General features: G+C 42.8%; 1 protein-coding gene across 1 annotated transcript in view; it reads right to left on the bottom strand.

Moving 5' to 3' along the window:
* Positions 1-24,897, bottom strand: part of LOC126250910 (proton-coupled folate transporter-like) — a 69,200-nt gene that overhangs the window by 35,054 nt on the left and 9,249 nt on the right. The window contains exons 2-3 of the mRNA XM_049951597.1: positions 6,189-6,298; positions 1,333-1,611 (exon numbers count right to left, since the gene is read on the bottom strand). Coding sequence (XP_049807554.1) covers positions 1,333-1,611; positions 6,189-6,298 — 389 coding nt within the window. The remainder of the gene's footprint in view (positions 1-1,332; positions 1,612-6,188; positions 6,299-24,897) is intronic.

Genomic DNA, 24,897 nt, shown 5'->3' with positions numbered 1-24,897 from the left:
ATGTACCGTGCACTATTCAGTGTCCCCTCGACGATCACCAGTGGTGTACGGCCAGTGTAGGAGATCGCTCCCCACACCATGATGCCGGGTGTTGGCCCTGTGTGCCTGGGTTGTATGCAGTCCTGATTGTGGCGCTCACCTGCACGGCGCCAAACACGCATACGACCACCATTGGCACCAAGGCAGAAGCGACTCTCATCGCTGAAGACGACACGTCTCCATTCGTCCCTCCATTCACGCCTGTCGCGACACCACTGGAGGCGGGCTGCACGATGTTGGGGCGTGAGCGGAAGACGGCCTAACGGTGTGCGGGACCGTAGCCCAGCTTCATGGAGACGGTTGCGAATGGTCCTCGCCGATACCCCAGGAGCAACAGTGTCCCTAATTTGCTGGGAAGTGGCGGTGCGGTCCCCTACGGCACTGCGTAGGATCCTACGGTCTTGGCGTGCATCCGTGCGTCGCTGCGGTCCGGTCCCAGGTCGACGGGCACGTGCACCTTCCGCCGACCACTGGCGACAACATCGATGTACTGTGGAGACCTCACGCCCCACGTGTTGAGCAATTCGGCGGTACGTCCACCCGGCCTCCCGCATGCCCACTATACGCCCTCGCTCAAAGTCCGTCAACTGCACATACGGTTCACGTCCACGCTGTCGCGGCATGCTACCAGTGTTAAAGACTGCGATGGAGCTCCGTATGCCACGGAAAACTGGCTGACACTGACGGCGGCGGTGCACAAATGCCGCGCAGCTAGCGCCATTCGACGGCCAACACCGCGGTTCCTGGTGTGTCCGCTGTGCCGTGCGTGTGATCATTGCTTGTACAGCCCTCTCGCAGTGTCCGGAGCAAGTATGGTGGGTCTGACACACCGGTGTCAATGTGTTCTTTTTTCCATTTCCAGGAGTGTATATTCGACGATCGAAATTATCTTGCGATTTTCTTAATAACGCTTGAGAAGTACGGGCTACTGCTAACACATGTTCCTGTCCTCATGGAGTACTACGAGTGTACGAAGTTTGCAGTAAATCCGCGTTCCAAAAGTCGTGGCCTCCCCTTGTCAGTAACACTGTGCGTTTTCTGAATCTGTTTAAATTTACTTAGCTGTGATGTAGATTTTTGTATTTTCATCTATCATGAAGAACGGGTCGAAACTGTCGGTGCTATTACAGGCATTAATATAGAGTATCAAAGGCACACAGTTCTTAACGTGACTATTTCTACAACTAAAGGAAACCGCTCTTTTTGTATCAGAGCACCGCTATCGTAAATTTTAAAGCAAGCTCAGTTTGGTAAACGTAGTTGATTCATAGAAGACATTTGCTCTTGACATACCAGCAAAGGACCAGATGAAGATGGGTCGACGTCCGAACTTGTCGCTCCAGCTGCCGATGAAAAGCGACACAGCGGCGGGCACGATAGCTTCGATGATGGTCTTCCAGGTGGTGAGCGTGCTGGAGTAGGCGCGGTCCTCGTTGGTGCACACGCTAGTGTCGCTGGAGCCGCACACGCGCTCCAGGAAGAGCCCGTTGACCACCGAGTGCGTCACCACGTAGGAGAACATGAACAGCAACACTAGCGGCTCCACCGTCGGGCGCGTGCGCCACCACTTCACTGCAACACGACGCACTCCTTCACTCGTCCGATCGCTGCCTCAGTTCCTGCTCGTGAAGTTGTATTTCACACTCTCGTCTCTCAGCGTGTGTACCGAATGTACAAATATAGGAAATATTTCGATTACATTTACTATTACTGGTGAGCGTTCACGTCTGGAATATGTCTAATGTATCAATTTCTACACTACAAACTGATAGTCCGCCTACGTACGACTGGTCGGCGTGACTCGCTGCCACGAGGAAGACTCGGATTCGGTTCCCGGTACAGCCAGAAATTTTTCATTGGCGTGGGTGTGAAACTTTGTAAGTATAAAGCCATAAAGTCTTACTCTGAAAGTATAAAAAATAAAAGTGTATAAAATTTCCCTTTTATAATGTATTATTTTACGCTTTTTGCTGCTTTATAGTCGCAATGCTTTTAAAAAATATTAATAATGACACCTCATGCAGTTGAGGGTTCTCACGTCTGTAATTTTATAACCTTTATGTATTTCACTACTTATACATCCATCGTTGTAGGCCGACCGAGAGAAGTGGCGCAGTGATTAGCACACCGGACTCGCATCCGGGAGGATGATGGTTCAAACACGCATCTGGTCATCCGTATTTAGGTTTGCCGTGATTTCCCCTAATCGCTTCTTTTTTTTATTTTTAATATTTTCAGAGTAAGAGCTTACGGTTTTACACTTTCAAAGTTTTGTACTTTTAATGTCTCAAGATACTAATTCACTTTTCTCCCTTTAATTCCACTATTATAATATACTATTTTATCTCCTTTTACAGTTTCACACACATATTCTGGTATTTTTACGGAAGATTTTTTACAAACTGACTTTTCGCAATCTTAGTATAAGACCTTCTCTTGTTAAACGCACAGCCTCCCTGCCCCTAACCCGCTCTTCTTTGGTCACTCCCAATCCCATCAGACCATTTTTTACACTACTGGCCATTAAAATTGCTACACCACGAAGATGACGTGCTACAGACGCGAAATTTAACCGACAGGAAGAAGATATGCAAATGATTAGCTTTTCAGAGCATTCACACGAGGTTGGCGCCGGTGGCGACACCTGCAACATGCTGACATGAGGAAAGTTTCCAACCAATTTCTCATACACAAACAGCAGTTGACCTGCGTTGCCTGGTGTAAGGAGGAGAAATGCGTACCATCACGTTTCCGACTTTGATAAGGGTCGGATTGTAGCCTATCATGATTGCGGTTTATCGTATCGCGACATTGCTGCTCGCATTGGTCGAGGTCCAATGACTGCTGGCAGAATATGGAATCTGTGGGTTCAGGAGGGTAATACGGAACGCCGTGCAGGATCCCAACGGCCTCGTACCCTAGCAGTCGAGATGACAGGCATCTTATCCGCATGGCTCTAACGGATCGTGCAGCCTCGTCTCGATCCCTGACTTAACAGATGGGGACGTTTGCAAGACAACAACCATCTGTACGAACAGTTCGACGACGTTTGCAGCAGCATGGACTATCAGCTTGGAGACCATGGCTGCGGTTACCCTTGACGCTGCATCACAGACAGGAGCGTCTGCGATGGTGTACTCAACGACGAACCTCGGTGCACGAATGGCAAAATGTCATTTTTTCGGATGAATCCATGTTCTGTTTACAGCATCATGATGGCCGCATCCGTGTTTGGCGTCATCGCGGTGAACGCACATTGGAAGCGTGTATTCGTCATCGCCATACTGGCGTATCACCTGGCGTGATGGTATGGGGTGCCATTGGTTACACGTCTCGGTCACCTCTTGTTCGCATTGACGTCAGTTTGAACAGTGGATGTTACATTTCAGATGTGTTACGACCCGTGGCTTTACCCCTCATTCAATCCTTGCGAAACCCTACATTTCAGCAGGATAATGCACGACCGCATGTTGCAGGTCCTGTACATGCCTTTCTGGATACAGAAAACATTCGAATGCTGCCCTGGCCAGCACATTTTCCAGATCTCTCACCAATTGAAAAAGTCTGGTCAATGGTGGTCGAGCAACTGGCCCATCACAATATGCCAGTCACTACTCGTGATGAACTGTGGTATCGTGTTGAAGCTGCATGGGCAGCTGTACCTGTACACGCCATCCAAGCTCTGTTTGACTCAACGCCCAGGCGTATCAAGGCAGTTATTACGGCCAGAGTTGTTGTTCTGGGAACTGATTTCTCAGGATCTATGCACCCAAATTGCGTGAAAATGTAATCACATGTCAGTTCTAGTATAATATATTTGTCCAATGAATACCCGTTTATCATCTGCATTTCTTCTTGGTGTAGCAATTTTAATGGCCAGTAGTGTAATTTTACTATCTTTGCAGTCTATATTTTACATATTCATTGTTTTGCACTACTAATACTCTAACCAGAATTTTTTCATAATTATGCGTTCTATAATTTTAGGACAACTCCTCTTATTAAACTCGTGACGTCACCACCATCCCCAACCTAATTCCTCCCCCCCCCCTCCCCCAATAACCCTCGCTCCACTTCCCCTTCCCCCTCGTCCCACCGCTTCCCCTACCTCCAACATATATCTGTTTAAAATATTGACCTCAGTAGCAAAACACAGTACTCAAATGTGTTTCTGAGCAGACAAGACGTGTTGCTGATGCAGCTACTTGGGTAAATTCCACGTTTATGTTCAACTCTTTACTTTTCCGCTTATTGTTAATATTAGATGGTACATATTTAGTTTTTGTTTTAGATCTGAAGACGATCCTCAGTGATCGAAACATGTAATCTAATAACAAAGGTGCAGCTGAGACGAAACAATAAATGAGAAATGTCTTAAATATCATTGCAGTTGCTGTGTGTCACAAGACAAATATACAGTATATAGTGAGCTTCCATTTACTCTCGGATACAAATAGAGTTAATTATTGTTTGCATTTAAGCACTGTAGGAGTTACAAGGCTTCATCAAGGATCTGGCAAATGATCCATTGCCAGGAGCAGTATTGTGAGGACAATTACGAGGGTCACTTCAAAAGAAATGCACACTATTTTTGTAAAAATAGAGTTTTGATTCTGCATGTGTGGAAGTTTTTCAGTGTGTAGACACATCCTTCCCGCTTGTTTTCAAACTTAGTTCAACCTGTTCCCCTGAGTGGCACCGACACAGCATGTCTTCAAGATGGCTGCTACACTTGACGTTCGTGCAACGTGCTGTCATAGAATTCCTGTGCTGTGAAAACGAGACAGTGGCAAACATCCACAAGAGGTTGAAAAAGGTGTATGGAGATGCTGCTGTCGATCGTAGTACAGTTAGTCGGTGGGCAAGCAGGTTACGTGATGAAAGCGGGCACGGCAATATTGAGGATTGTCCTCGCAGCGACAGGCCTCGTACAGCACACACTCCAGACAATGTGCAGAGAGTTAACGAATTGTCACGCTACGTTGGGATAGGGGAAGGAAGTGTTTGCAGAAACTGAAAGTGTTTGTGCCAGGTGGATTCCCAGGATGTTGACAGTGTCTCACAAAGACACAAGAAAAACGGTATGCAGCGAACTTTTGGAACAGTACGAGAATGGTGGAGATGAATTTCTTGGAAGAATTGTAACAGGTGATGAAACATGGCTCCATCCTTTTTCACCAGAGACGAAGAGGCAATCAATGGAGTGGCATCATGCAAACTCTCCCAAGAAAAAAAAAATTCAAAATCCCACCTTCTGCCGGTAAAGTTATGGCTACGGTGTTTTTTGATTCCGAAGGACTGTTGCAAGTGGAACCACCATAAATTCTGATGCATATGTGACTACACTGAAGAAACTTCAAGCTCGACTGAGTCGTGTTCGACCACATCGGCAAAAGCAGGATGTTTAGCTGTTGCACGACAATGCACGGCCACATGTCACTCAAAAAACCATGGAAGCGATCACAAAACTCGGATGGACAACACTGAAACACCCGCCTTACAGTCCTGACCTGGCTCCATGTGACTATCATCTCTGTGGGAAACTGAAAGACTCTCTTCGTGGAACAAGGTTTGAAGATGATGACTCCCTTGTGCACGCCGCCAAACAGTGGCTCCAACAGGTTGGTCCATAATTTTACCGTGCGGGTATACAGGCGCTGGTTACAAGATGGCATAAGGCAGTTGAGAGGGATGGAAATTATGTGGAGAAATGAAGATATTGTTCCTAAAGGATGTATCTACACACTGTACAACTTTCAAACATGTAGAATAAAAGACAGATTTAAAAAAATAGTGTGCCTTTCTTTTGGAGTGAGCGTCATAGATTTAAATCATATTCTGTCGTATCAGAACGGTGATATTGATACAGACTTGTATGATGTGTGTGGCCCAACGGGAAGGTCTAGCAAAATACTGCTAGTCGACTGGTAAATCCTGAACATCTAGATCTGACTCGTATCAAAGGAACGCTGCCATCCTTATGGAAGAATCAACATAGTGAGTTGTGAGCATTAATGTAGGATGTCAGATAACCATTGTCTGTGTTATACTGCCTTTCACTCATCGTGCTGCTCTATGAAGAGGGGATCTGTTGCACGTGGCTGCTGCAGAGTGGTGCTGTGTTGCGGAGAGCCGCGCCGCGCACTCACCTGCGTGTGTGGGTGGGGCCGCGTCCTCCTGCGGGTCGTTCCTGTCGGTCTGACACATCACCTCCTCTTCCGGCGCTGTAACACTCGCTCTGGCTTCCATCGTCTTTACTCTGAAAAAGAGAACAAAGAATCTGCGTGAGTCTATGATGGATTTCAACCTAATTCATTCTATTGCGCTGTTAGGTGTGACGGAGGCAGACAAGCAGTCCGCCGGCCGCGGTGGCCGAGCGGTTCTAGGCGCTACAGTCTGGAACCGCGGTACCGCTACGGTCGCAGGTTCGAATCCTGCCTCGGGCATGGGTGAGTGTGATGTCCTTAGGTTAGTTAGTTTTAAGTATTCTAAGTTCTAGGGAACTGATGACCTCAGAAGTTAAGTCCCATAGTGCTCAGAGCCGTTTGAACCATTTTGAACAGGCAGTCGACTGCACAAATACGGGGACAGAAACAGCATCTGCCTGTGTGAAGCAGGGAAAAAGGGGTTACTTTCCTTGCGAAAAATTGACAGCTGGAATCCAATTCCTCCGGAACTGAGTGAACTAGCGTACGCAGGTAGTGAAATGCACATTCAGTTACTGAGTTTACTACTTAAATTTCAATAGCATATTAGCGAAGGACTTCAGACGTGAAAATTCGTTTACACAGTTAGAAGAGAACGGCCAGGCGAAGAACGAGAATGTCTTTTAAAATGAGGTTTGACAGATATTACAGTTCTTTTAAAATATTCCATGTTCCGTTGTGGAAACAATAACAGCTCAAAAACAGGACAAGCAATTTACTTATGAGTGAATGTTTAAAGAAACAGTGTTGTGTCAGAACGGATATTTCATGTGAAGTTTTCTGAGAGGTGATTTTCTAAAGGTTTTCGTTAGGACCTAACTCAAATCAATGCCTCTAAGCGCTTCGTTCAACTTTTAGTAATCAATGACGCTGAGAAAATTCTATTTACAACTGGTCTGCCAAAATTTGAACGTCTTAAGTCAGCGATAAATTTTGTGAAGGTCGATCTAATCGACTGTTGTTACAAAAAATCATGTACGCTATGCGAAACATGATTGAAGAGAAAATGGTTCAAATGGCTCTGAGCACTATGGGACTTAGCATCTGAGGTCATCAGTCCCCTAGAACGTAGAACTACTTAAACCTAACTAACCTAAGGACATCACACACATCCATGCCCGAGGCAGGATTCGAACCTGCGGCCGTAGCGTTCGCGCGGTTCCAGACTAGAACCGCTCGGCCACTCCGGCCGGCGATTGAAGAGACTCAGCAGGTGGCTTACCGCTAGACAGCGGCGTCCTTAGGTATATCGAATACGGCACTACTATCGACACTGCCAGAAAAAAAAAACAGTAGAGCAGCCAGCACGGGTTGGAAAACAAAATGAAACTTCATGGTTGAGAGGGTGTGTTATTTTATTTCACTGATTAAAAAGGCGAGTAAATATTCATCATTTGGATTTGCAGCTCCTTGTGTTGACCGTGTTTGCAGTTAAAATTGTAGGATGTGAGGTCCGCCAGTTATGCAAAACACCGTTTTTTCTCAGTACCCAAACATGTTTGAGCACCACTGTGTCATCATCAGTGGGTTTCCGTTTTATTTATTCTTTACACTTGGTGATCATGAATTTTCCGCATCACTTGTGCTTTGGTGAAGTGAAAAGTGTTTTACTACCTTATTTGTGGAAAATACGTGTTATATTTACGTGTGCATCACGACACCTCTCCGTGATGCGGAGAATAAAAGGGCTTACCACATGAAAACATGACAAGCTACCTGTAGTAAATAATACACAAATGATCGGAAAATTCATGCACACCAAGTGTAAAGAATAAATAAAACGGAAACCCACAGATGATGGCACAGTGGTGCAGAAACATGTTTGGGTACTGAGAAAAAACGGTGTTTTCCATAACTGGCGGACCTCACGTTCTACAAATCGAGTTAAATTTACAAATCACTTGGAAGTATCAGCCCATTTATCAGTATGACGTTGCATCCCCTCTACTTTGGATGTATGTACTGATTCGGTTGGGAAGGGTGTCATAAGGCCGTTGTTTCCTTTTCTGCTGTAAAATGGCCCAAAACTGTTGTGACTGATCCTTGATGTTCTGGATACTCGCACTGAGACGGATTTGACGTCCGCGCTGGTCCAGCACATGTTCTGTCGGTGGCAGTTCTAGGAATCTTCCCATCCACAGGAATACCTTAACATCACGCATACAGTTTATAGAAACAGAAGCCATGCGTGGGCGAGCACTGTTCTACTGAACAATGGCACCAAGAGGTGACACATGAGGACACAGGATGTCCGTGACCTAGCGTTGTGCCGTCAGTTCCCACAAGCACTACTACCATCGATTACATGAAGTCATACCCGATTGTTCCCCACAGCACGATCCCAGGAGTAACACCGCTGTGATGTAAAACACTGTAAGCATGGATCTCTCCCCAGATCATCCGGGGTAGTGCAGAACCACGATTCATCGCTAAACACAATGTGACGTATCTTCATCAGAAAACCGTGCTTCCCAGTCACGGCAATACACCAGGCACGGCCGTTTGTATTGCTGTGTTAACGACAGCTTACGCGTGGGAAAGTAATTCCCTAGCCCAGCTGCCGCTAGTCTCTGACCAATGGTGCGGGATGACACGGAATTGCAGGACGTCCGTTACTTGCTCTTGGCTGGCGGGCGCTGATGTGAAGGGGTTAGGATGCGCTTGGTGCACAATACGGCCACACCCCCTTTAGAGATCAAACGCCGCCGATCGAAAAGTTGACGGCGAGTTTGGGTGACCTCACATTCCCATGCATTCCAATATCGAGCAGTTGTCACATCTGAATGCGGAGCAAATGTGGACATTGCACAATTCAACCAGCTGGCTGAGTAGTGTTCGACAACGATGCCCCTTTCGAAGTCTGTGAGGTGGAGTTAACGTTGCCTCTGTACCCGGCACCTCCGTGTCTGTCACACTGATCACTCCAACACGTGACGCTGGTCGTGCCTGGTCTATATCCTACCAGCCCTGGTAACTACAGCAGACAAACAGCACTACCGTACTCTAGTGGCCAGTGTACCTGTCACACAGTATCTCCAGGCTGGTTGGCCTTTTTGTTAGGCATGGAATTAGCATCGAAGTTTAGGGATGGAGAAGATGCGTAGCGGATGCATTCGGTATAATCTGGCCGAAGCTCCAAAAAGACACGCTCGTGTCTGTTATACAATAAATGCCAAAATCTTTTTACCGAATCGTAAAATCGGTGAAAAATATAGTGCCAAAGACGAAACTGGGATACATTTGTACAGGCCGGAAACTAAGCTGTCAACTATTTCGGTGTTCCAAAACCAACCGAAACCAACTAAACTGGCTCGTTTGCGAATCGCTTCCAAAGAGAATCGAACTACTGTCTTACTGTCTTTATTCACATGATTCACTGTCTCACTACTTCTTTTTGTTTTCTTACATCATCTACAAAATATACGGATAGAGAATTTCATCATATTAATAAGATGTTGAATACTTCCAAAATCGTATTTTTGAGATATCAACATCAGTGCGAAAAAAATGTTACCATAATTGGTTCAGACGATGACAAAAGTGTATAAATTTTAAAAGCGAATATTCTGAAAAACAATAAAACGATCTCTACACACTTTTAACTTCTGTCAAGGCTTTTGTAAAAACTCGAAACGCGGCTTTCGTATCAGACGGCTACTAAGAAATACTCTGGTAAGGAAATCGTGAGTTAGGTGTCTCAATACAATCTTAGGACCAAGAAGAAGAACCAGCTATGACCAATGGCATGAAAATGCAGAAAACAATGGAAACCACTGCATTAGAAACACGTAATGTTATGCACAGTGTATGCGGCCTGTGACTGAAATAGTGTCATAATGATCTCTCAATTGGCAAAAGATTCCGGATTAATCCCCATTCGGATCTCCGGGACGGGACTGTTAAAATGGAGGTGACCATGAGAAAAAAAATGGAATAACGAACGACAGGGTAACATCCTACGCGTCGGAGCTAGGAATGTCAGAAGTTTGAACGTAGTAGGAAAGCTTAAAAATCTGAAATCGGAAATGAAGAGGCTTGTAACGCCGTAAATGCATATCCTCCTATTTCCATCTATTGTACTATAATTTTTTTTCCCTTGTTTTGTTACCTCAAGATATGACATATATATATTTGTATTTATACGCTGGGTCTGGCCTAGGGAAAACTATGCGACATGGTGTCGCGGACGGGAAGCATTAGCTGGCGCACATCAAGAGCCCGTTTCGTCTGGTGACCGTGTCGAGAAGAAGGCGCGCCAACATTCAGCTTCTGCAACAGCGACGGCCGACAATAAGTGACTGTCGCCACCTCCTCGATCGACAGCTTCAAACCTTCAATCAACCAACAAGGAAGACTGGAAGCACGTAAAGTTTTAGAACTGTATGGCAGACCTCAGCTTTTCAAACTTTTAAAATTGTTGCATCACAAAATTACAGCAACTTTGCATGAACGTTTGTTGTTCATTGTCCCAATTGCATTACCAAGTAGGGTCCCTTCCTTTTCCGGAATGAACCCGAGTGTCGTTGAAATTCAAACGCCAGCATCATTCGATTTCACTGCTTTAATTTCAAAGTTCAGTTAAGGTATTCATAGCTGGCTACAATATTTAGATTACACAAGCACAAATTAAGAGTGCGAGTTTTGTTACTGTATTTTAGCTTACCTGTGACTGCAGCTCAGCTTGGTACGTACTAAATTTTACTATTGTTAATTGTTCAGAATCATTTAATTAAGTTCAAAGTTAAATCTCTTATTTCTAAATTGCGTAGATTCAAGTAGCTTTTGAAATGATTGTTGAGGTAGTCCAAGACTAACCGTATTTTACTGAATTTCGATGTGCTTCAGAAAGAAAGCTCACTATTAACTTCAGCCACTAAATTAACTTTCGATTTTCCGGTTTTATTAATTCTTTTGCCAAAGTCAGAGTGTAGCGAAATTTATTACTTCTGACAAACTTTCAGTTTTCACACCACGTGTCAACCTTCAGTTGCCACGCTTCTAGTGCTAATTATACGTGTAATAACCTTTCTTTTTCAGTTACTATATTAATTGTCCTTAGGACTGGCGACCGTAATTTCCCCCAAATCTCAAATATCTAATTACCGCTAGTTAATTGTTAACGTAACGGCCGCACATTTACTTTCTTTATTAACTTTACCCCTTTTCAAAATTAATTTCCACTAGTTTCATTAGCATTTTTCCTTTCATTTAGATGTAACCCTTTCCTCCCTCTTTACCGACAAATTGAGTTCGGTGACGATTGCTTTTCCCAAATTTCCATTAGGTACACGCGGTTTAATTTTTCACTGTCATTAAGGTCGATACGTGAGGGGGAGGTTACACGTGGCGACCTGGTGACAGGACAATCTTCAAATTTGAGGTTGTTCTGGACACGAATTTTGCTTTGTGCAAATCTCGTAAGAAAGTACTGGTTACGAAATGGTCGATGCGTCAGCGAGAATATTAGTGTGAGGAATCCTAATTAGATTTGAGATTTGGCATTTATATTGAAAATTATTAAAATGAGTGAAGGCAACAATTACCAAAATTTGGTAGACTTGGAAAAGGAACAATCGGTCGAACAGTGGGAAACGCGCACTGCGGTACCCATTGTTCAGGGGCAGGCGGCTAGCATGAAAGACGCGGCCGCCGAAACGCAACAAAGAGCAGAAATGGAATTCCAAACTTTAGAAAATGTTTCGGAATCGGAAGTGAAAATCAAATCTGAACCCCTTGGTGACGAATACGGGGGGACAATTAAAGAGGAAGCCGCTACGGAAGTAAAACCGGTAGTTTCCGGGAATTTAACTGATTTATTGAATGTTTTGATTAATGAAATCAAGAGTCAATCGGCAGAAATTCAAGCTCAGGCTGCCAAGCAAGAAGCTCAGACTGAAAAAAATTGAACGGAAGCTAGACAATCAGAACAAAGCTATTAATGTTGTTAACAACAATGTTGGAGTTTTTAACACAAAAGTTGACAAAATGAAAGAAGATATTGTTGTAATTAATACCGAAATTGGTAATCTTAAATAGGAAATGGTAAGCGTTCAAGCGGAAATTGCGAGCATAAATACTCGTTTTAATTCCGACATTAGCAGAATCGAGAAAAGTGTAGAAGAAGCAGTTGCTCCGATCATCGAGAATAAGGTGACGGAACAAATTCAATTAGTGAAAAAAGAGGATCAAAAGAAGGTGGAAACTTTAAAGGCTTTAGTATCCGAAGTAGATACCAAAGTGACGAAGCAGGCTAATACCTGCGAAGAGAAAGAAAGGGAAGTAGAAACGCTTGCGACAACCATTTGCTAAGTAATTACGAGAGCTTCGGAATTAGAAAAGAAACTTGACGAAAAACAGAGCTATGTGCCAATCTGTGCACATAGTTCTGAATTGTTGACGAAAGAGGAGCGGTTCGACCCCTTGAAAAAAGGCGGTATACACCCGACGGATTTCATTAAAAATTGTGAAAGAGTTTTACTCAGATCATGGACTAATGAGAGAAAAATTAATGCGGTTATAGATGTGTTGGCTGGTGATGCCAAGCGTTGGGGCTTAAACCTCAACATTACGAACCTGACTTTTGACGAGTTTAAAAATTTTTTTCTGGCTGAATACTGGTCAGAGCAAAAACAGCAAAGTGTCTGGCGCGAATTTGTCGTATCGAGGCCTTTCGATGCGAATTCGCGCGGCTCGATGAAGGAGTTTTGTGAGGGCTGGATCCGCAAGTTGGAATATTTGCGTGATCGCCGCACGGAATCCGAAATAGTCTGGGAACTCTACAAGAAGCTTCCAAATGATACAAAACGATACGAAGGAAGCAATTACAAGACAATCAATGATTTCCTGGAAAGAGTTGAGGACGAGGACAATTGGCGCAATAATCGCAACAGTGGTAGAGGCCGTGGTAACAACAACGGGAACCACAACAACGATAACCATGGGAATAATGCATACTGCAACCAGGGCAGCAATAACAGTAATGGTTCGGACCGTAATAACAATCGGTACAATGCAAATAATAACAGGAATGACGGAAACCAGTATCATACTAACGTGATACGGGCTTCACAGTATAGTAATAACGCCAGAGGGTGTGACCAGCCGCCTCAGCAGTATCCGGGGAGCGTATCTGCTGGGACGAGACAGGGAAACCATTAGCCGCGCCGGTGAGGGGCCGACCGGGCGTGGAGAAATTTTGGCGGCCCAATAACAGTAGAAAACCGAGGTGTCGTCGTTACGAAAATTCCGTATGGAATATTCAACGTTGGGAGAGTGTGCCAGTGTTAAGAGAAAGGAGTGCGCCCACAAGTAGTAGATCAGCTGTAGACACGGCAGTAGAAAATACATGCACTGTCAGTGAGAACAATTTAAGTAGTGTTCCGGAAATCGATTATAAAGTGACAGCTGTAACACCCACAGCGAAACTGGAGATTAAGTTTAAGAATGATTCGCAATTGTTGAGAGAAGATCAGATGTCGGATAACACGTCCGTCATCGAGCGAGGGGATGCAGAGAGGGATGAGGTCTGGTTAAGGCAGTTCGGTCGCTTATACGACGAACTAAGAGATTATAGGGGCCTGTACGGGAGAAGTGTTTATGGGGAGCGCGGGCAGGATTTGCCGCGTCTCGTCCCACAGGAAGATAGTATTTGTGAAGTGATAGAAAGTTCTAGCCCTAACCGGCAGACTTTACTAGAAATAGTTTATGTTAATGGGGAGCACGAGCAAGATTCGTCGTGTTTCGTCCCGCAGGAGTTGGATGTTGAGGTAGTAATGGAAATTTCTGGCCCTAACTGGCAGACTTTACCGAAAGTTATAGTGGCAGAAGTAGCCGACCCATCCGACGCCAACCTCCAGTTTAAACATTGCGAGAGTATTAAGGAGAAAGATTACGAAAATTTTAGTGATAGCCGGACACGATTGGTAAAAAAGCACATAGATTACAGCGTGTATGGGGTTAGAGCTGACATTATACGGTCAGACGATAGCAGTGTGGGTTGCGCAGATCTAGAGGAAGTAATTGCAGATACTACTGGGCACATTTCTCCAGGTAGATTGGCAGATGAGATCAATCTGACCAAAGAGGAATCAACGAAGGTGACAATTAGTGAATTGATAGCAAAGCAACACTCACTAGTTGACGAGTTACAGGAAAAGGTTTCGGTATTGAAGGCGAAGCTACAGACTAAGCCTCAGGACAAACGTGTTGAAATTAAAACTGTATGTGAACAGAGGCTGAAAAAGCCGCCAGATAAACCGGATTTAGGCTCAAAGCCGGATGGTTTTTTCTGGAATGACCTGGATATATACGAGGATTTATTGTGGGAAAATAAAGAAACAGTCGAGGATAAGTGTAGACAGATAGTAGTGTCTGTTAATATGCACGACCTACAACTAAACGTGTTGATTGACACCGGTGCAGAATTGAGTGCTGTATCTGGGAAAATATTTGAGTTACTGAAAGACAGACCTGGCATCGTAGTTATGCCAGTAACAGGAGTGAAAATTATCGGTGCTACTGGGAAGACCAGTAAACCGGTCACAAAACAGATTTTTGTCAACTTCGAGATATGTGGAGCACGATTTGAACAAGAGTTTGTCGTCGTGCCAGACTTAACTACGGAAGTAATTATCGGGTTAGATTGGCTATTAAAGTATCGTGCAGTGATTAATTGCGAAAGTAAAACTTTGACATGTACGTCACAAGATAAAACAATAGTAGTTTTGACGAGGCAGGAGACGGTGTGCATAGGCAATACCAGCCTATACACATTGTTAACTGGCCGGATGGTACTGACGTAGGTATGAATTTGAACTACTGTAATGTGAGGAATCTCGGCATTGACAATAGTGTAGAAAGTGAATTGGAAATTATTGTAGACGGTGTGTCAAACGTAACACACGAACAAAGACGAGGCCTGTATGAAGTGATAATGAAGAATAAGAGTGTGTTTTCAGACAAACCGGGACTAGTGGAAGAGATAATCAAATTCCCTCCACGGATTGACATTAGTATTGGTGTGAGAAATGATCGTTTGCCAGAAATAATGAAGCTAAAAGCCGATGCTCGCATACGTCGTCATGACGCTAAAGCGCGTTTTGCTAAGTTTGCAATCGGAGACTTAGTACTTGTGAAAGCTCATGAGAAATCGAGCGAGATAGTGAAATCCCTAAATTTAAGTTTGTTTATAATGGACCATATAAAGTCATTGGTATACCTCACACAAATGCTTATTGCTTAAAGTATCCAAGCTCTGGGAAACTATTAGGTATACGGAACATTGTAGACTTGAAATTGTACCAACCTAGGGTTGATTGATACCACAGAATGGGTAATTTGTACAGTATGTAGATATAGAGTGTAAGATTTAAACGATTTGCTAGATTGCCATGCTTTTTCCTGACCAAGAGGACATTAAAGAAGTTGTAATTAATAAGTAATTAATTTTTACTAAATGATTTAAGAGAAACTGATTATTAATCTACTGAAAAATCCAAGCTGCTAGTTTAAGTTTTCAGCTGAGTCACAGTAGATTAAGGAATGGAAATATGATTTTGTAACAAGCTGTAAGATTTCATGAATATGTGTTTTACTAGTCATTGCCGATGTACTTAGATGATGTTTTAAGTTTCAGGCTTGTACATGTGTGATGATGGACAGTGTTGAGTTATCCACTGTGATAGTGTTAATGGACTCCTTGAGATTACTCGGGAGTGAGTTTTTCCGAAAGAATTAAGTGAAACGGACGTTCTGAAAATGCCGTTACACAGGCGAGTGAGATCAAGCGTGCCGCACAGGCGGGCGCAACAATACTGGCGAGGCGGAGCCGCTGTCGGCTTATGTGCCGCTGTCGGCATTCTTTGCACTTGCGAGTACGGAAGGCGGAGTTGTTTTTCTTCCCGGACAGCCTATGTAAAAGAATTCTGCTGTCAATATTTATGTTTTTGTCGATCTACTGTATATTATTTTCTTGTTTAGCGTTAAGTGGACTCTCATGGCGAGAGTATTAATAATGAAAGGGTTATATAAAATGTGTATTCTATGTAATAAATTATTAATTTGCGTATTTTGATGTACCTGTTTTTTATGACCATGTAATCTGATTAATTTTGTAAATAGTATTCCATTTCTTGATACTGTTAGGAATTTTGATTTTTTGGGTAGCTACCCCATTTTCTGTGTTTTCTATGAATTTTAATATGTTGTCAACCTGTTTTCCTTTGTGTAAGATGACAGAGTGGAATAAGATTAGGAGTGTCTCCACTCAATTATTATGGTCTAAAAATTGATTTATGGTTAATTAGACGAATGCTAAATTTTGTTGATGTTTTGAGCATATGCATTTCCGCTGTTTCTTTTTTGGGACATTTTCTGAGTCTGTTTAGGTTACACGAACATCCTCAGACAATGTGGGGCACGTGTAACGCCGGAAATGCATATCCTCCTATTTCCATCTATTGTACTATAAAATTTTTCCTTATTTTGTTACCTGAATATATAACATTTCTGTGTCTTTGTACATTGTAATTGTTTTACTATTTGTATATATATGCATTTATGTCGATGTATAATTGGTTTGTTTTGTGGATATTATTTGTATTTATACGCTGGGTCTGGCCTAGGGAAAACTATGCTATCGAACGAATACATCGATAGGTCGTGTGGAGAACCAAAGTGTTGAGGATCTTTGGTAGTGTTAACTCTGTCGCGTGGAGCGCGGGCAGAGAGGGGTTCTGGCTGGAGTAGTGCAGTGGAGCAGGTGTGTTGTGTGAAGCTGCCGCGAGTTGCCGCGCTTTCGGGGTTTGGCAGCATGTAATTGCGCTCGACTTGCGATGATAGTTTCTGACATGGTGTCGCGGACGGGAAGCATTAGCTGGCGCACATCAAGAGCCCGTTTCGTCTGGTGACCGTGTCGAGAAGAAGGCGCGCCAACATTCAGCTTCTGCAACAGCGACGGCCGACAATGAGTGACTGTCGCCACCTCCTCGATCGACGGCTTCAAACCTTCAATCAACCAACAAGGAAGACTGGAAGCACGTAAAGTTTTAGAACTGTATGGCAGACCTCAGCTTTTCAAACTTTTAAAATTGTTGCATCACAAAATTACAGCAACTTTGCATGAACGTTTGTTGTTCATTGTCCCAATTGCATTACCAAGTAGGGTCCCTTCCTTTTCCGGAATGAACCCGAGTGTCGTTGAAATTCAAACGCCAGCATCATTCGATTTCACTGCTTTAATTTCAAAGTTCAGTTAAGGTATTCATAGCTGGCTACAATATTTAGATTACACAAGCACAAATTAAGAGTGCGAGTTTTGTTACTGTATTTTAGCTTACCTGTGACTGCAGCTCAGCTTGGTACGTACTAAATTTTACTATTGTTAATTGTTCAGAATCATTTAATTAAGTTCAAAGTTAAATCTCTTATTTCTAAATTGCGTAGATTCAAGTAGCTTTTGAAATGATTGTTGAGGTAGTCCAAGACTAACCATATTTTACTGAATTTCGATGTGCTTCAGAAAGAAAGCTCACTATTAACTTCAGCCACTAAATTAACTTTCGATTTTCCGGTTTTATTAATTCTTTTGCCAAAGTCAGAGTGTAGCGAAATTTATTACTTCTGACAAACTTTCAGTTTTCACACCACGTGTCAACCTTCAGTTGCCACGCTTCTAGTGCTAATTATATGTGTAATAACCTTTCTTTTTCAGTTACTATAGTAATTGTCCTTAGGACTGGCGACCGTAATTTCCGCCAAATCTCAAATATCTAATTACCGCTGGTTAATTGTTAACGTAACGGCCGCACATTTACTTTCTTTATTAACTTTACCCCTTTTCAAAATTAATTTCCACTAGTTTCATTAGCATTTTCCCTTTCATTTAGATGTAACCCTTTCCTCCCTCTTTACCGACAAATTGACTTCGGTGACGATTGCTTTTCCCAAATTTCCATTAGTTACACGCGGTTTAATTTTTCACTGTCATTAAGGTCGATAAGTGAGAGGGAGGTTACAGGCTGCATCTAGAGCTGCAAGTGGATAGAACATAAGGATTCTTGGTCGATCCATAAACTGAGTAATATGGACAGCAGCAGAAAATGGTGTAATGGGAGTAGCATTCGTTATGAATAGGAAAGTAACGAGAGAGGTAGTGTGAACATTTCAGTGATAGGTCTGTTCTCATCAGATTCGCTAGTAAACTAACGCCGAAAACGATAGTTCAGGTATACATGCCGACGCTCCAAGCAGAAAATGACGAGACAGAGAAAGTATATGAGGATACTAAACGGGTAATTCAGGATACAAAGTGAGATGAAACTTTTATAATCAAGGGGGATAGGAACGCAGTAGTAGGGGAAGGAACAGCAGAAAAGGTAACAGGAGAATATGGACTTGGAAACAGGAATGAGAGAGACTAATTGAGTTCTGCAAAAATCTTTAGATGGTAGTAGCGAATACAGTGTTCAAGAATCACAAGAGGAGGAGATATACTTGGAAAGAACCGGAGACACGTGAAGAGTCCAGCATGATTACATTATGGTCACACAGAGATTCCGAAATCAGATATTGGATTGTAAGGCGTACGCACGTGCAGGCATAGATTTAGATCACAATTTATTAATAATGAAGAGTAGACTGAAGTATAAGAAAATCGTTCAGAAGAATCAGTGTGGAAAAAGTGCGATAATGAAATACTGAGCAACGATGAGACGTGTTTGAAATTCGCGAAGGATGTGGATACTGTGTTAGTGAATATTAAAATAGGCAGTTCAGTTGAAGAGGAATGGACACCTCTAAAATGGGCAATCACAGACGTTGCCCAGACAAACGTAAGTACAAGAAAGGTAACTGCGGAGAAACCATGGGCAACAGAAGAAATACTTCAATTGGTTGATAAAGAAAGAAATACAAAAATGTTCAGGGAAAGACCGATATACAGCAATATAAATCCCTTTGGAATGAAATAAATAGGAAGTGCAGTGCAACCAAGGCGAAATGGCTGTAGGAAAAACGTGGAAAAAAAAAGCTAAAGGAATGATTGTCTGAAGGGCTGACTTCGGTGAAATTAAAAGCAAGGGTGGTAACATTCAGAGTGCAATGCGAATTCCATTGTTAAACGAGGAGGAGAAAAAAGGTGGATGGAAATAGCGCATTTAGCGTGGGTCATATCTGAAGTGATAGAAGAAGAAACTGAAGTCGATACGGAAGACATAGGGGATCTAGTACTAGAGTCAGAATTTGAAAGAACTCTGGAAGACCTGAGCTCAAAGAGATGATATTCTATCGGAATTGCTAAAATCAATGGGGGAAGAGAGAACAAAACAACTATTCAAGTTGGTGTGTAGAATCTACGAGACTGGAAAAATGTCATCGATGCAGTTCCGCAGACAGCAAGGGCAGATAAATGCAAGAACTATCGCACAATCAGCTTAACAGCTCATGCTTCGAAGTAGCTGACAAGAATAATATACAGAAGAATGGAAAAGAAAACTGAGGGTCTGTTACATGACAATTAGCCTGGCTTTAGGAAAGGTAAAAAAAAATTTTCGAAAATGAGCTACTTATATGATGGTAAATTTTGACGGAATTTCTGATAGAACAAGAGCCTACATACCTTCCACAATGTCCACTTCCCTGATGCTTTCTGTCAACATGTCAGACGAAATGCTCCGGAAGTTTGTCGCTCAGCTAGCCGGGCATCACGGGCATCCGGGCATCACGTTGACCCACGCGTTGGGAGAGCACTGTAGACACTACTCACGGGCTCAAATCAACTATCGCCGCGTTCTTCGAACGCCTTATCTAGGCTAGCGTACCGAAACACGATAAAGTAATCGCTACAATGTTGATACTAAACGTGTTTGTTAGTTGGTCGTGTATTTCCTGACGATGAGGGTTCTGAACCTAGAGTCATTATCACATAGGCAACAGAATCAGTAATCAGGGAAATGAAAGCGACCAGATGTATTCACGCCTTATACTTAGGGCTTGGCAGAAACACGCTAGTTGTCGATTAAATCACCCAGTACGTGGCGTAGTGATAAAAGATCGTTCTGCAGTTTGTCGAACATAAATTGCAGTGATCTACAAATTCTTTCTAACGGATCACAACCGGCAGCATCAACACTGCTTTTATAAGTAAAGGTATATTTTTTTTATAAATAACCCGCACTTAGCCGCGGCTGCGCTCGCGTATTAGTAATTTTGTTATGATGAGTGATGGTAGGTAAGCTACAGTACCGCGAAATAACGCCAGCTGCTCTCACGTATCCGCTTGTTTGGGTAAGCATAGCTCGTGATGTGCGTAATCACTCCCCAAGTGCCTCAATATACGAAGACGTGGTTTATGTTCACTGATGTTCCAGCCCCTATTTCACCCTCTTAGGAGGCGATTTTTTTGTTTTGTTTTATAAAGTATCCTATGTTCTTCGACAGCGTCCAGTCTATCTCCACACCAAATTTCATAGAAATCGGTTCAGAGGTTTCGTCTTAAAAACGTGACAGAGCTACTCTCGCAATTAGTATATTATAGGGCGGAAGCGTGGATTAAACTCTTTCTAAACATTGTATTCATAACGTTGAATCGTATTATGTAGAACGTATCAGCAAATAAAAGCATCTTCACAAATATGAAAGCCGAAAAGTCAAAGAGTAAGTAACTTCTTCAAGGAGTAAATATTTTCCCTAATTCGCGTTATATTCTTTAAATCAATAAATATCTTGTACTAAACACTCTAAACACTTTCTACTGTAGCCTATATCCTTTCTCGACGTTCAAGCTGTCTCCACACCAATTTTCATCAAAATCCATTCAGCGGTTTCGTCGTGAAGAAGTACATCTACATCAACATCTACATAGGTACTCCGCAAGCCACCGTACGGTGCGTGGCGGAACGTACCCTGTACCACTACTAGTCATTTCCTTTCGTGTTCCACTCGCAAATAGAGCGATGGAAAAATGACTATCTGTATGCTTCCCTATGAGCCCTAATTTCTCGTGGCTTATCTTCGTGGTGCTTACGAGCAGTGTATGTTGGGGGCGGTAGAATTATTCAGCAGTCAGCTTCAAATGCCTGTTCTCTGAATTTTCTCAATAGTGTTCTTGGAAAAGAACGTAGCGTTCCCTCCAGGGATTCCCATTTGAGTTCAGAAGCATCCCGTAACATTACGTGTTGTTCTAACGTACCAGTAACTAATCTAGCAGCCCACCTCTGTATTGTTTCGATGGCTCTGAGCACTATGGGACTTAACTTCTAAGGTCATCAGTCCTCCAGAACTCAGAACTACTTAAACCTAACTAATCTAAGGACATCACACACATCCATGCCCGAGGCAGGATTCGAACCTGCGACCGTAGCAGTCGCGCATAGAACCGCTCGGCCACCCCGGCCGGCAAAGACACTTTCACATTCATAACATCAGTATGGAGTTCAACTTTTTATGCTTTTTAGGTATCATATTAATATGAACCAACTGTTTTCATAATTGCTCTTATTATTTTTAGGAGAAATCTGAACCCAATGTACAGTGGTAAAGTCATGCGTATGAATTACTGGGTTGTTTAATTTCCGTAAATGAGTAAGAGTATTTCAAGACATCAAAATATTCATTTTTGTGGATGTAGTGTCCGTAGTTGCTTTATAATTCATGAGGGTATTTTTGATCCGTCGTTGAAACTATAAAATGCGTCATGTTTTCACCAGACGCGTTTCGCTTTATTGGGGTAAAGCATCATCAGTGATCTGTAATTAAGTTTGTTTACATTTTGATTTGCTTTTTAGATCGAAAAACAGTTCGTTAAGAATAGGTTGGTTTGTACTTACGGTGATTTCTCGGCTGCTTTCTCGCTTACATCGGGAAATGCCGTCTGCTAGCACATCGTTGTTTTTCTGTGTTAGACAGTGATAATTTTTGTCTACTTTTTAGATGTTCTGCAGCACTACGCATTTCTCACAACACACTTTTATGCACACCACTATATTCTGTTTGTTTTCGTATTTCAAGTATGTGTTGATGTTTGTGTTTTGTAGTGTTGCCAACATAACCTTTCCACTACACTGTCTTTGACCTACAAATATCCTTTTTTAAATTAGGTTATTATATGCGTGTAATTCTATTTAAGTATGTTTCTGTGTATTTATATGCTGTGTAAGAGTAGAGAAGGAATAGCGATGAAGACTTATTTATTTTTTTGGGAGGAGAAACCATGATGAGTGGACATAATTATATAGCAGTGTGATGGAGTGTCGGTTTGGGGAGAAGGTGAGAAGCGAGAGGTGAAATGAAACTAACCCACATTCCACCACACTGCTATATACTTATGTCCACTCATCATGGTTTCTCCTCTCAAAAATAAGTAAATAAATCTCCATCGCTATTCCCTCTCTACTCTTACACAGCATATAAATACACAGAAACGTACTTAAATAGAATTACACGCATACAATAACCAAATTTAGAAAAGAATATTTGTAGGTCAAAGACAAAGTAGTGGAAAGGTTATGTTGGCAACACTACAAAACACAAACATCAACACATACTTCAAGCACGAAAACAAACAGAATACAGTGGTGTGCATAAAAGTGTGTTGTGAGAAATGCGTAGTGCTGCAGAACATACAGAAATTTGGCGAAAATTATCACTGTCTAACACAGAAAAACAACGATGTGCTAGCAGACAGCATTTCCCGATGTAAGCGAGAAAGCAGCCGAAAAATCACCGTAAGTACAAACCAACCTATTCTTAACGAACTGTTTTTCGATCTAAAAAGCAAATCAAAATGTAAATAAACTTAATTACTTACCACTGATGATACTTTACCTCAATAAAGCGAAACGCGTCTGGTGAAAAAATCACGCATTTTTGTAGTTGCAACGACGGATCAAAAATACCCTCATGAAGAACAAAAATATTCTTCCAACACTCGGAGGGTGTAAAGATTGCGAAGATGAGTCAGTGTTAAAATGAAATGAAAATAACATCATCAAGCGCCTGCTTCCAAAAGTGTTTAAAATAACAGGCGTATTTAAACGTAGACGCTTGACGTGTGTAGAGAGTACACATTTATATCTTTGCACAGTGATCTACAGCTGATATCCTGCCCACTACGTTTAACTAGATGTACGTTCCCTGCTTCGCTTGCATACATGCGACACATACTGTTACTGACAGCTACGAGATACTAATTGCACAGCAGCACCAACGTGTTGCTGGCGCCACACAGGTAACTGAACGCTGCCCGCCGTCACAAACAGTAGCACTCAACACAAAAAAAGGTTCAAATGGATCTGAGCACTATGGGACTTAACATCTTAGGTCATCAGTCCCCTAGAACTTAGAACTACTTAAACCTAACTAACCTAAGCACATCACACACATCCATGCCCGAGGCAGGATTCGAACCTGCGACCGTAGCAGTCACGCGGTTCCTGACTGAAGCGCCTAGAACCGCACGGTCACCGCGGCCGGCCACTCAACACAGAAGTCTCACCTGTGTCTCAGCCCGTCGCCGCTGCGAGATACGGTACGCTCCAACCTGCTGCTTTTAAGTGTTAACAGGCAGGATGTCGCGGCCTTGTGACTTACCGATAACCATGATCTCCGAGATAGTGCCTCCCCGCGATGCAATTCATATCTATCAAAAGGTATTATGGGTGACAGATTTTATCACTTCACGTCACACGTTAATTTACTCTTGAACCGAAACGGGGACTAAACTCAGGAAACAAAGATGTGCTAGAAATTAATCACAACCTTCATTGCCAATGGTGGATCAGTGGAATAGAAATGTTTTCGAGGAGTTGGAGAGCCTGCACAACTTTTATTTCGTACCTCGTTTACTGAAGGCGACTCCTCTCTTAATAATCGTTCTGTGATTACGATTTATGGTAAGAAACGTACCCATTCGTGTCAAGTATTGTTACAACTGTCAGGTTTGACAGTGGCGGCTCACGGGGCATGTCACGGATTGTGGGCTATTTTACTGGATACAGGTGGTACGTGGCAAGCCATCATCATGTATCACATTTTAGTTTCCCCAAACGCCATGTTCTTAAAGTTATTTGACACTAGAACCCAAATCCGTAGAGCCACTCAAATTGTTTACAGCAGTTACATCGGCGCTTTTAAAAACTTTACATATGCAGTACACACTCTCTTTCCGCGCCGGCCGCGGTGGTCTAGCGGTTCTGGCGCTGCAGTCCGGAGCTGCGAGACTGCTACGGTCGCGGGTTCGAATCCCGCCTCGGGCATGGGTGTGTGTGATGTCCTTAGGTTAGTTAGGTTTAAGTAGTTCTAAGTTCTAGGGGACTTATGACCTAAGATGTTGAGTCCCATAGTGCTCAGAGCCATTTGAACCATTTGAACTCTCTTTCCGCAATTGTATATTACATCACATCGTTCATTACTTTGTCGTAAAATTCAGGTACATTACTTCTACTTACTTTACAATACACACAACTCACAAAGTTCTCCACCATTCGATAATTTCTATGCACTTAAGTGCTTTTATATAACTACCTCCACGTTTAAGTATCTGTAAATCAACATTATCCTCAATCTGGCATGTAGTAGTTGTCTGATACACTTCCATTGGTTTCTCTCGGTTACAGCTCGTTTCAATCTCGTAATTGAGTATTATATCGTTTCATTA

This window comes from Schistocerca nitens, chromosome 1 (assembly GCF_023898315.1).
Source record: "Schistocerca nitens isolate TAMUIC-IGC-003100 chromosome 1, iqSchNite1.1, whole genome shotgun sequence".
Classification (NCBI taxonomy): Eukaryota; Metazoa; Arthropoda; class Insecta; order Orthoptera; family Acrididae; genus Schistocerca; species Schistocerca nitens.
The sequence above is the reverse complement of the archived record's forward strand: the minus strand, read 5'-3'. Positions and strand labels throughout refer to the sequence as shown.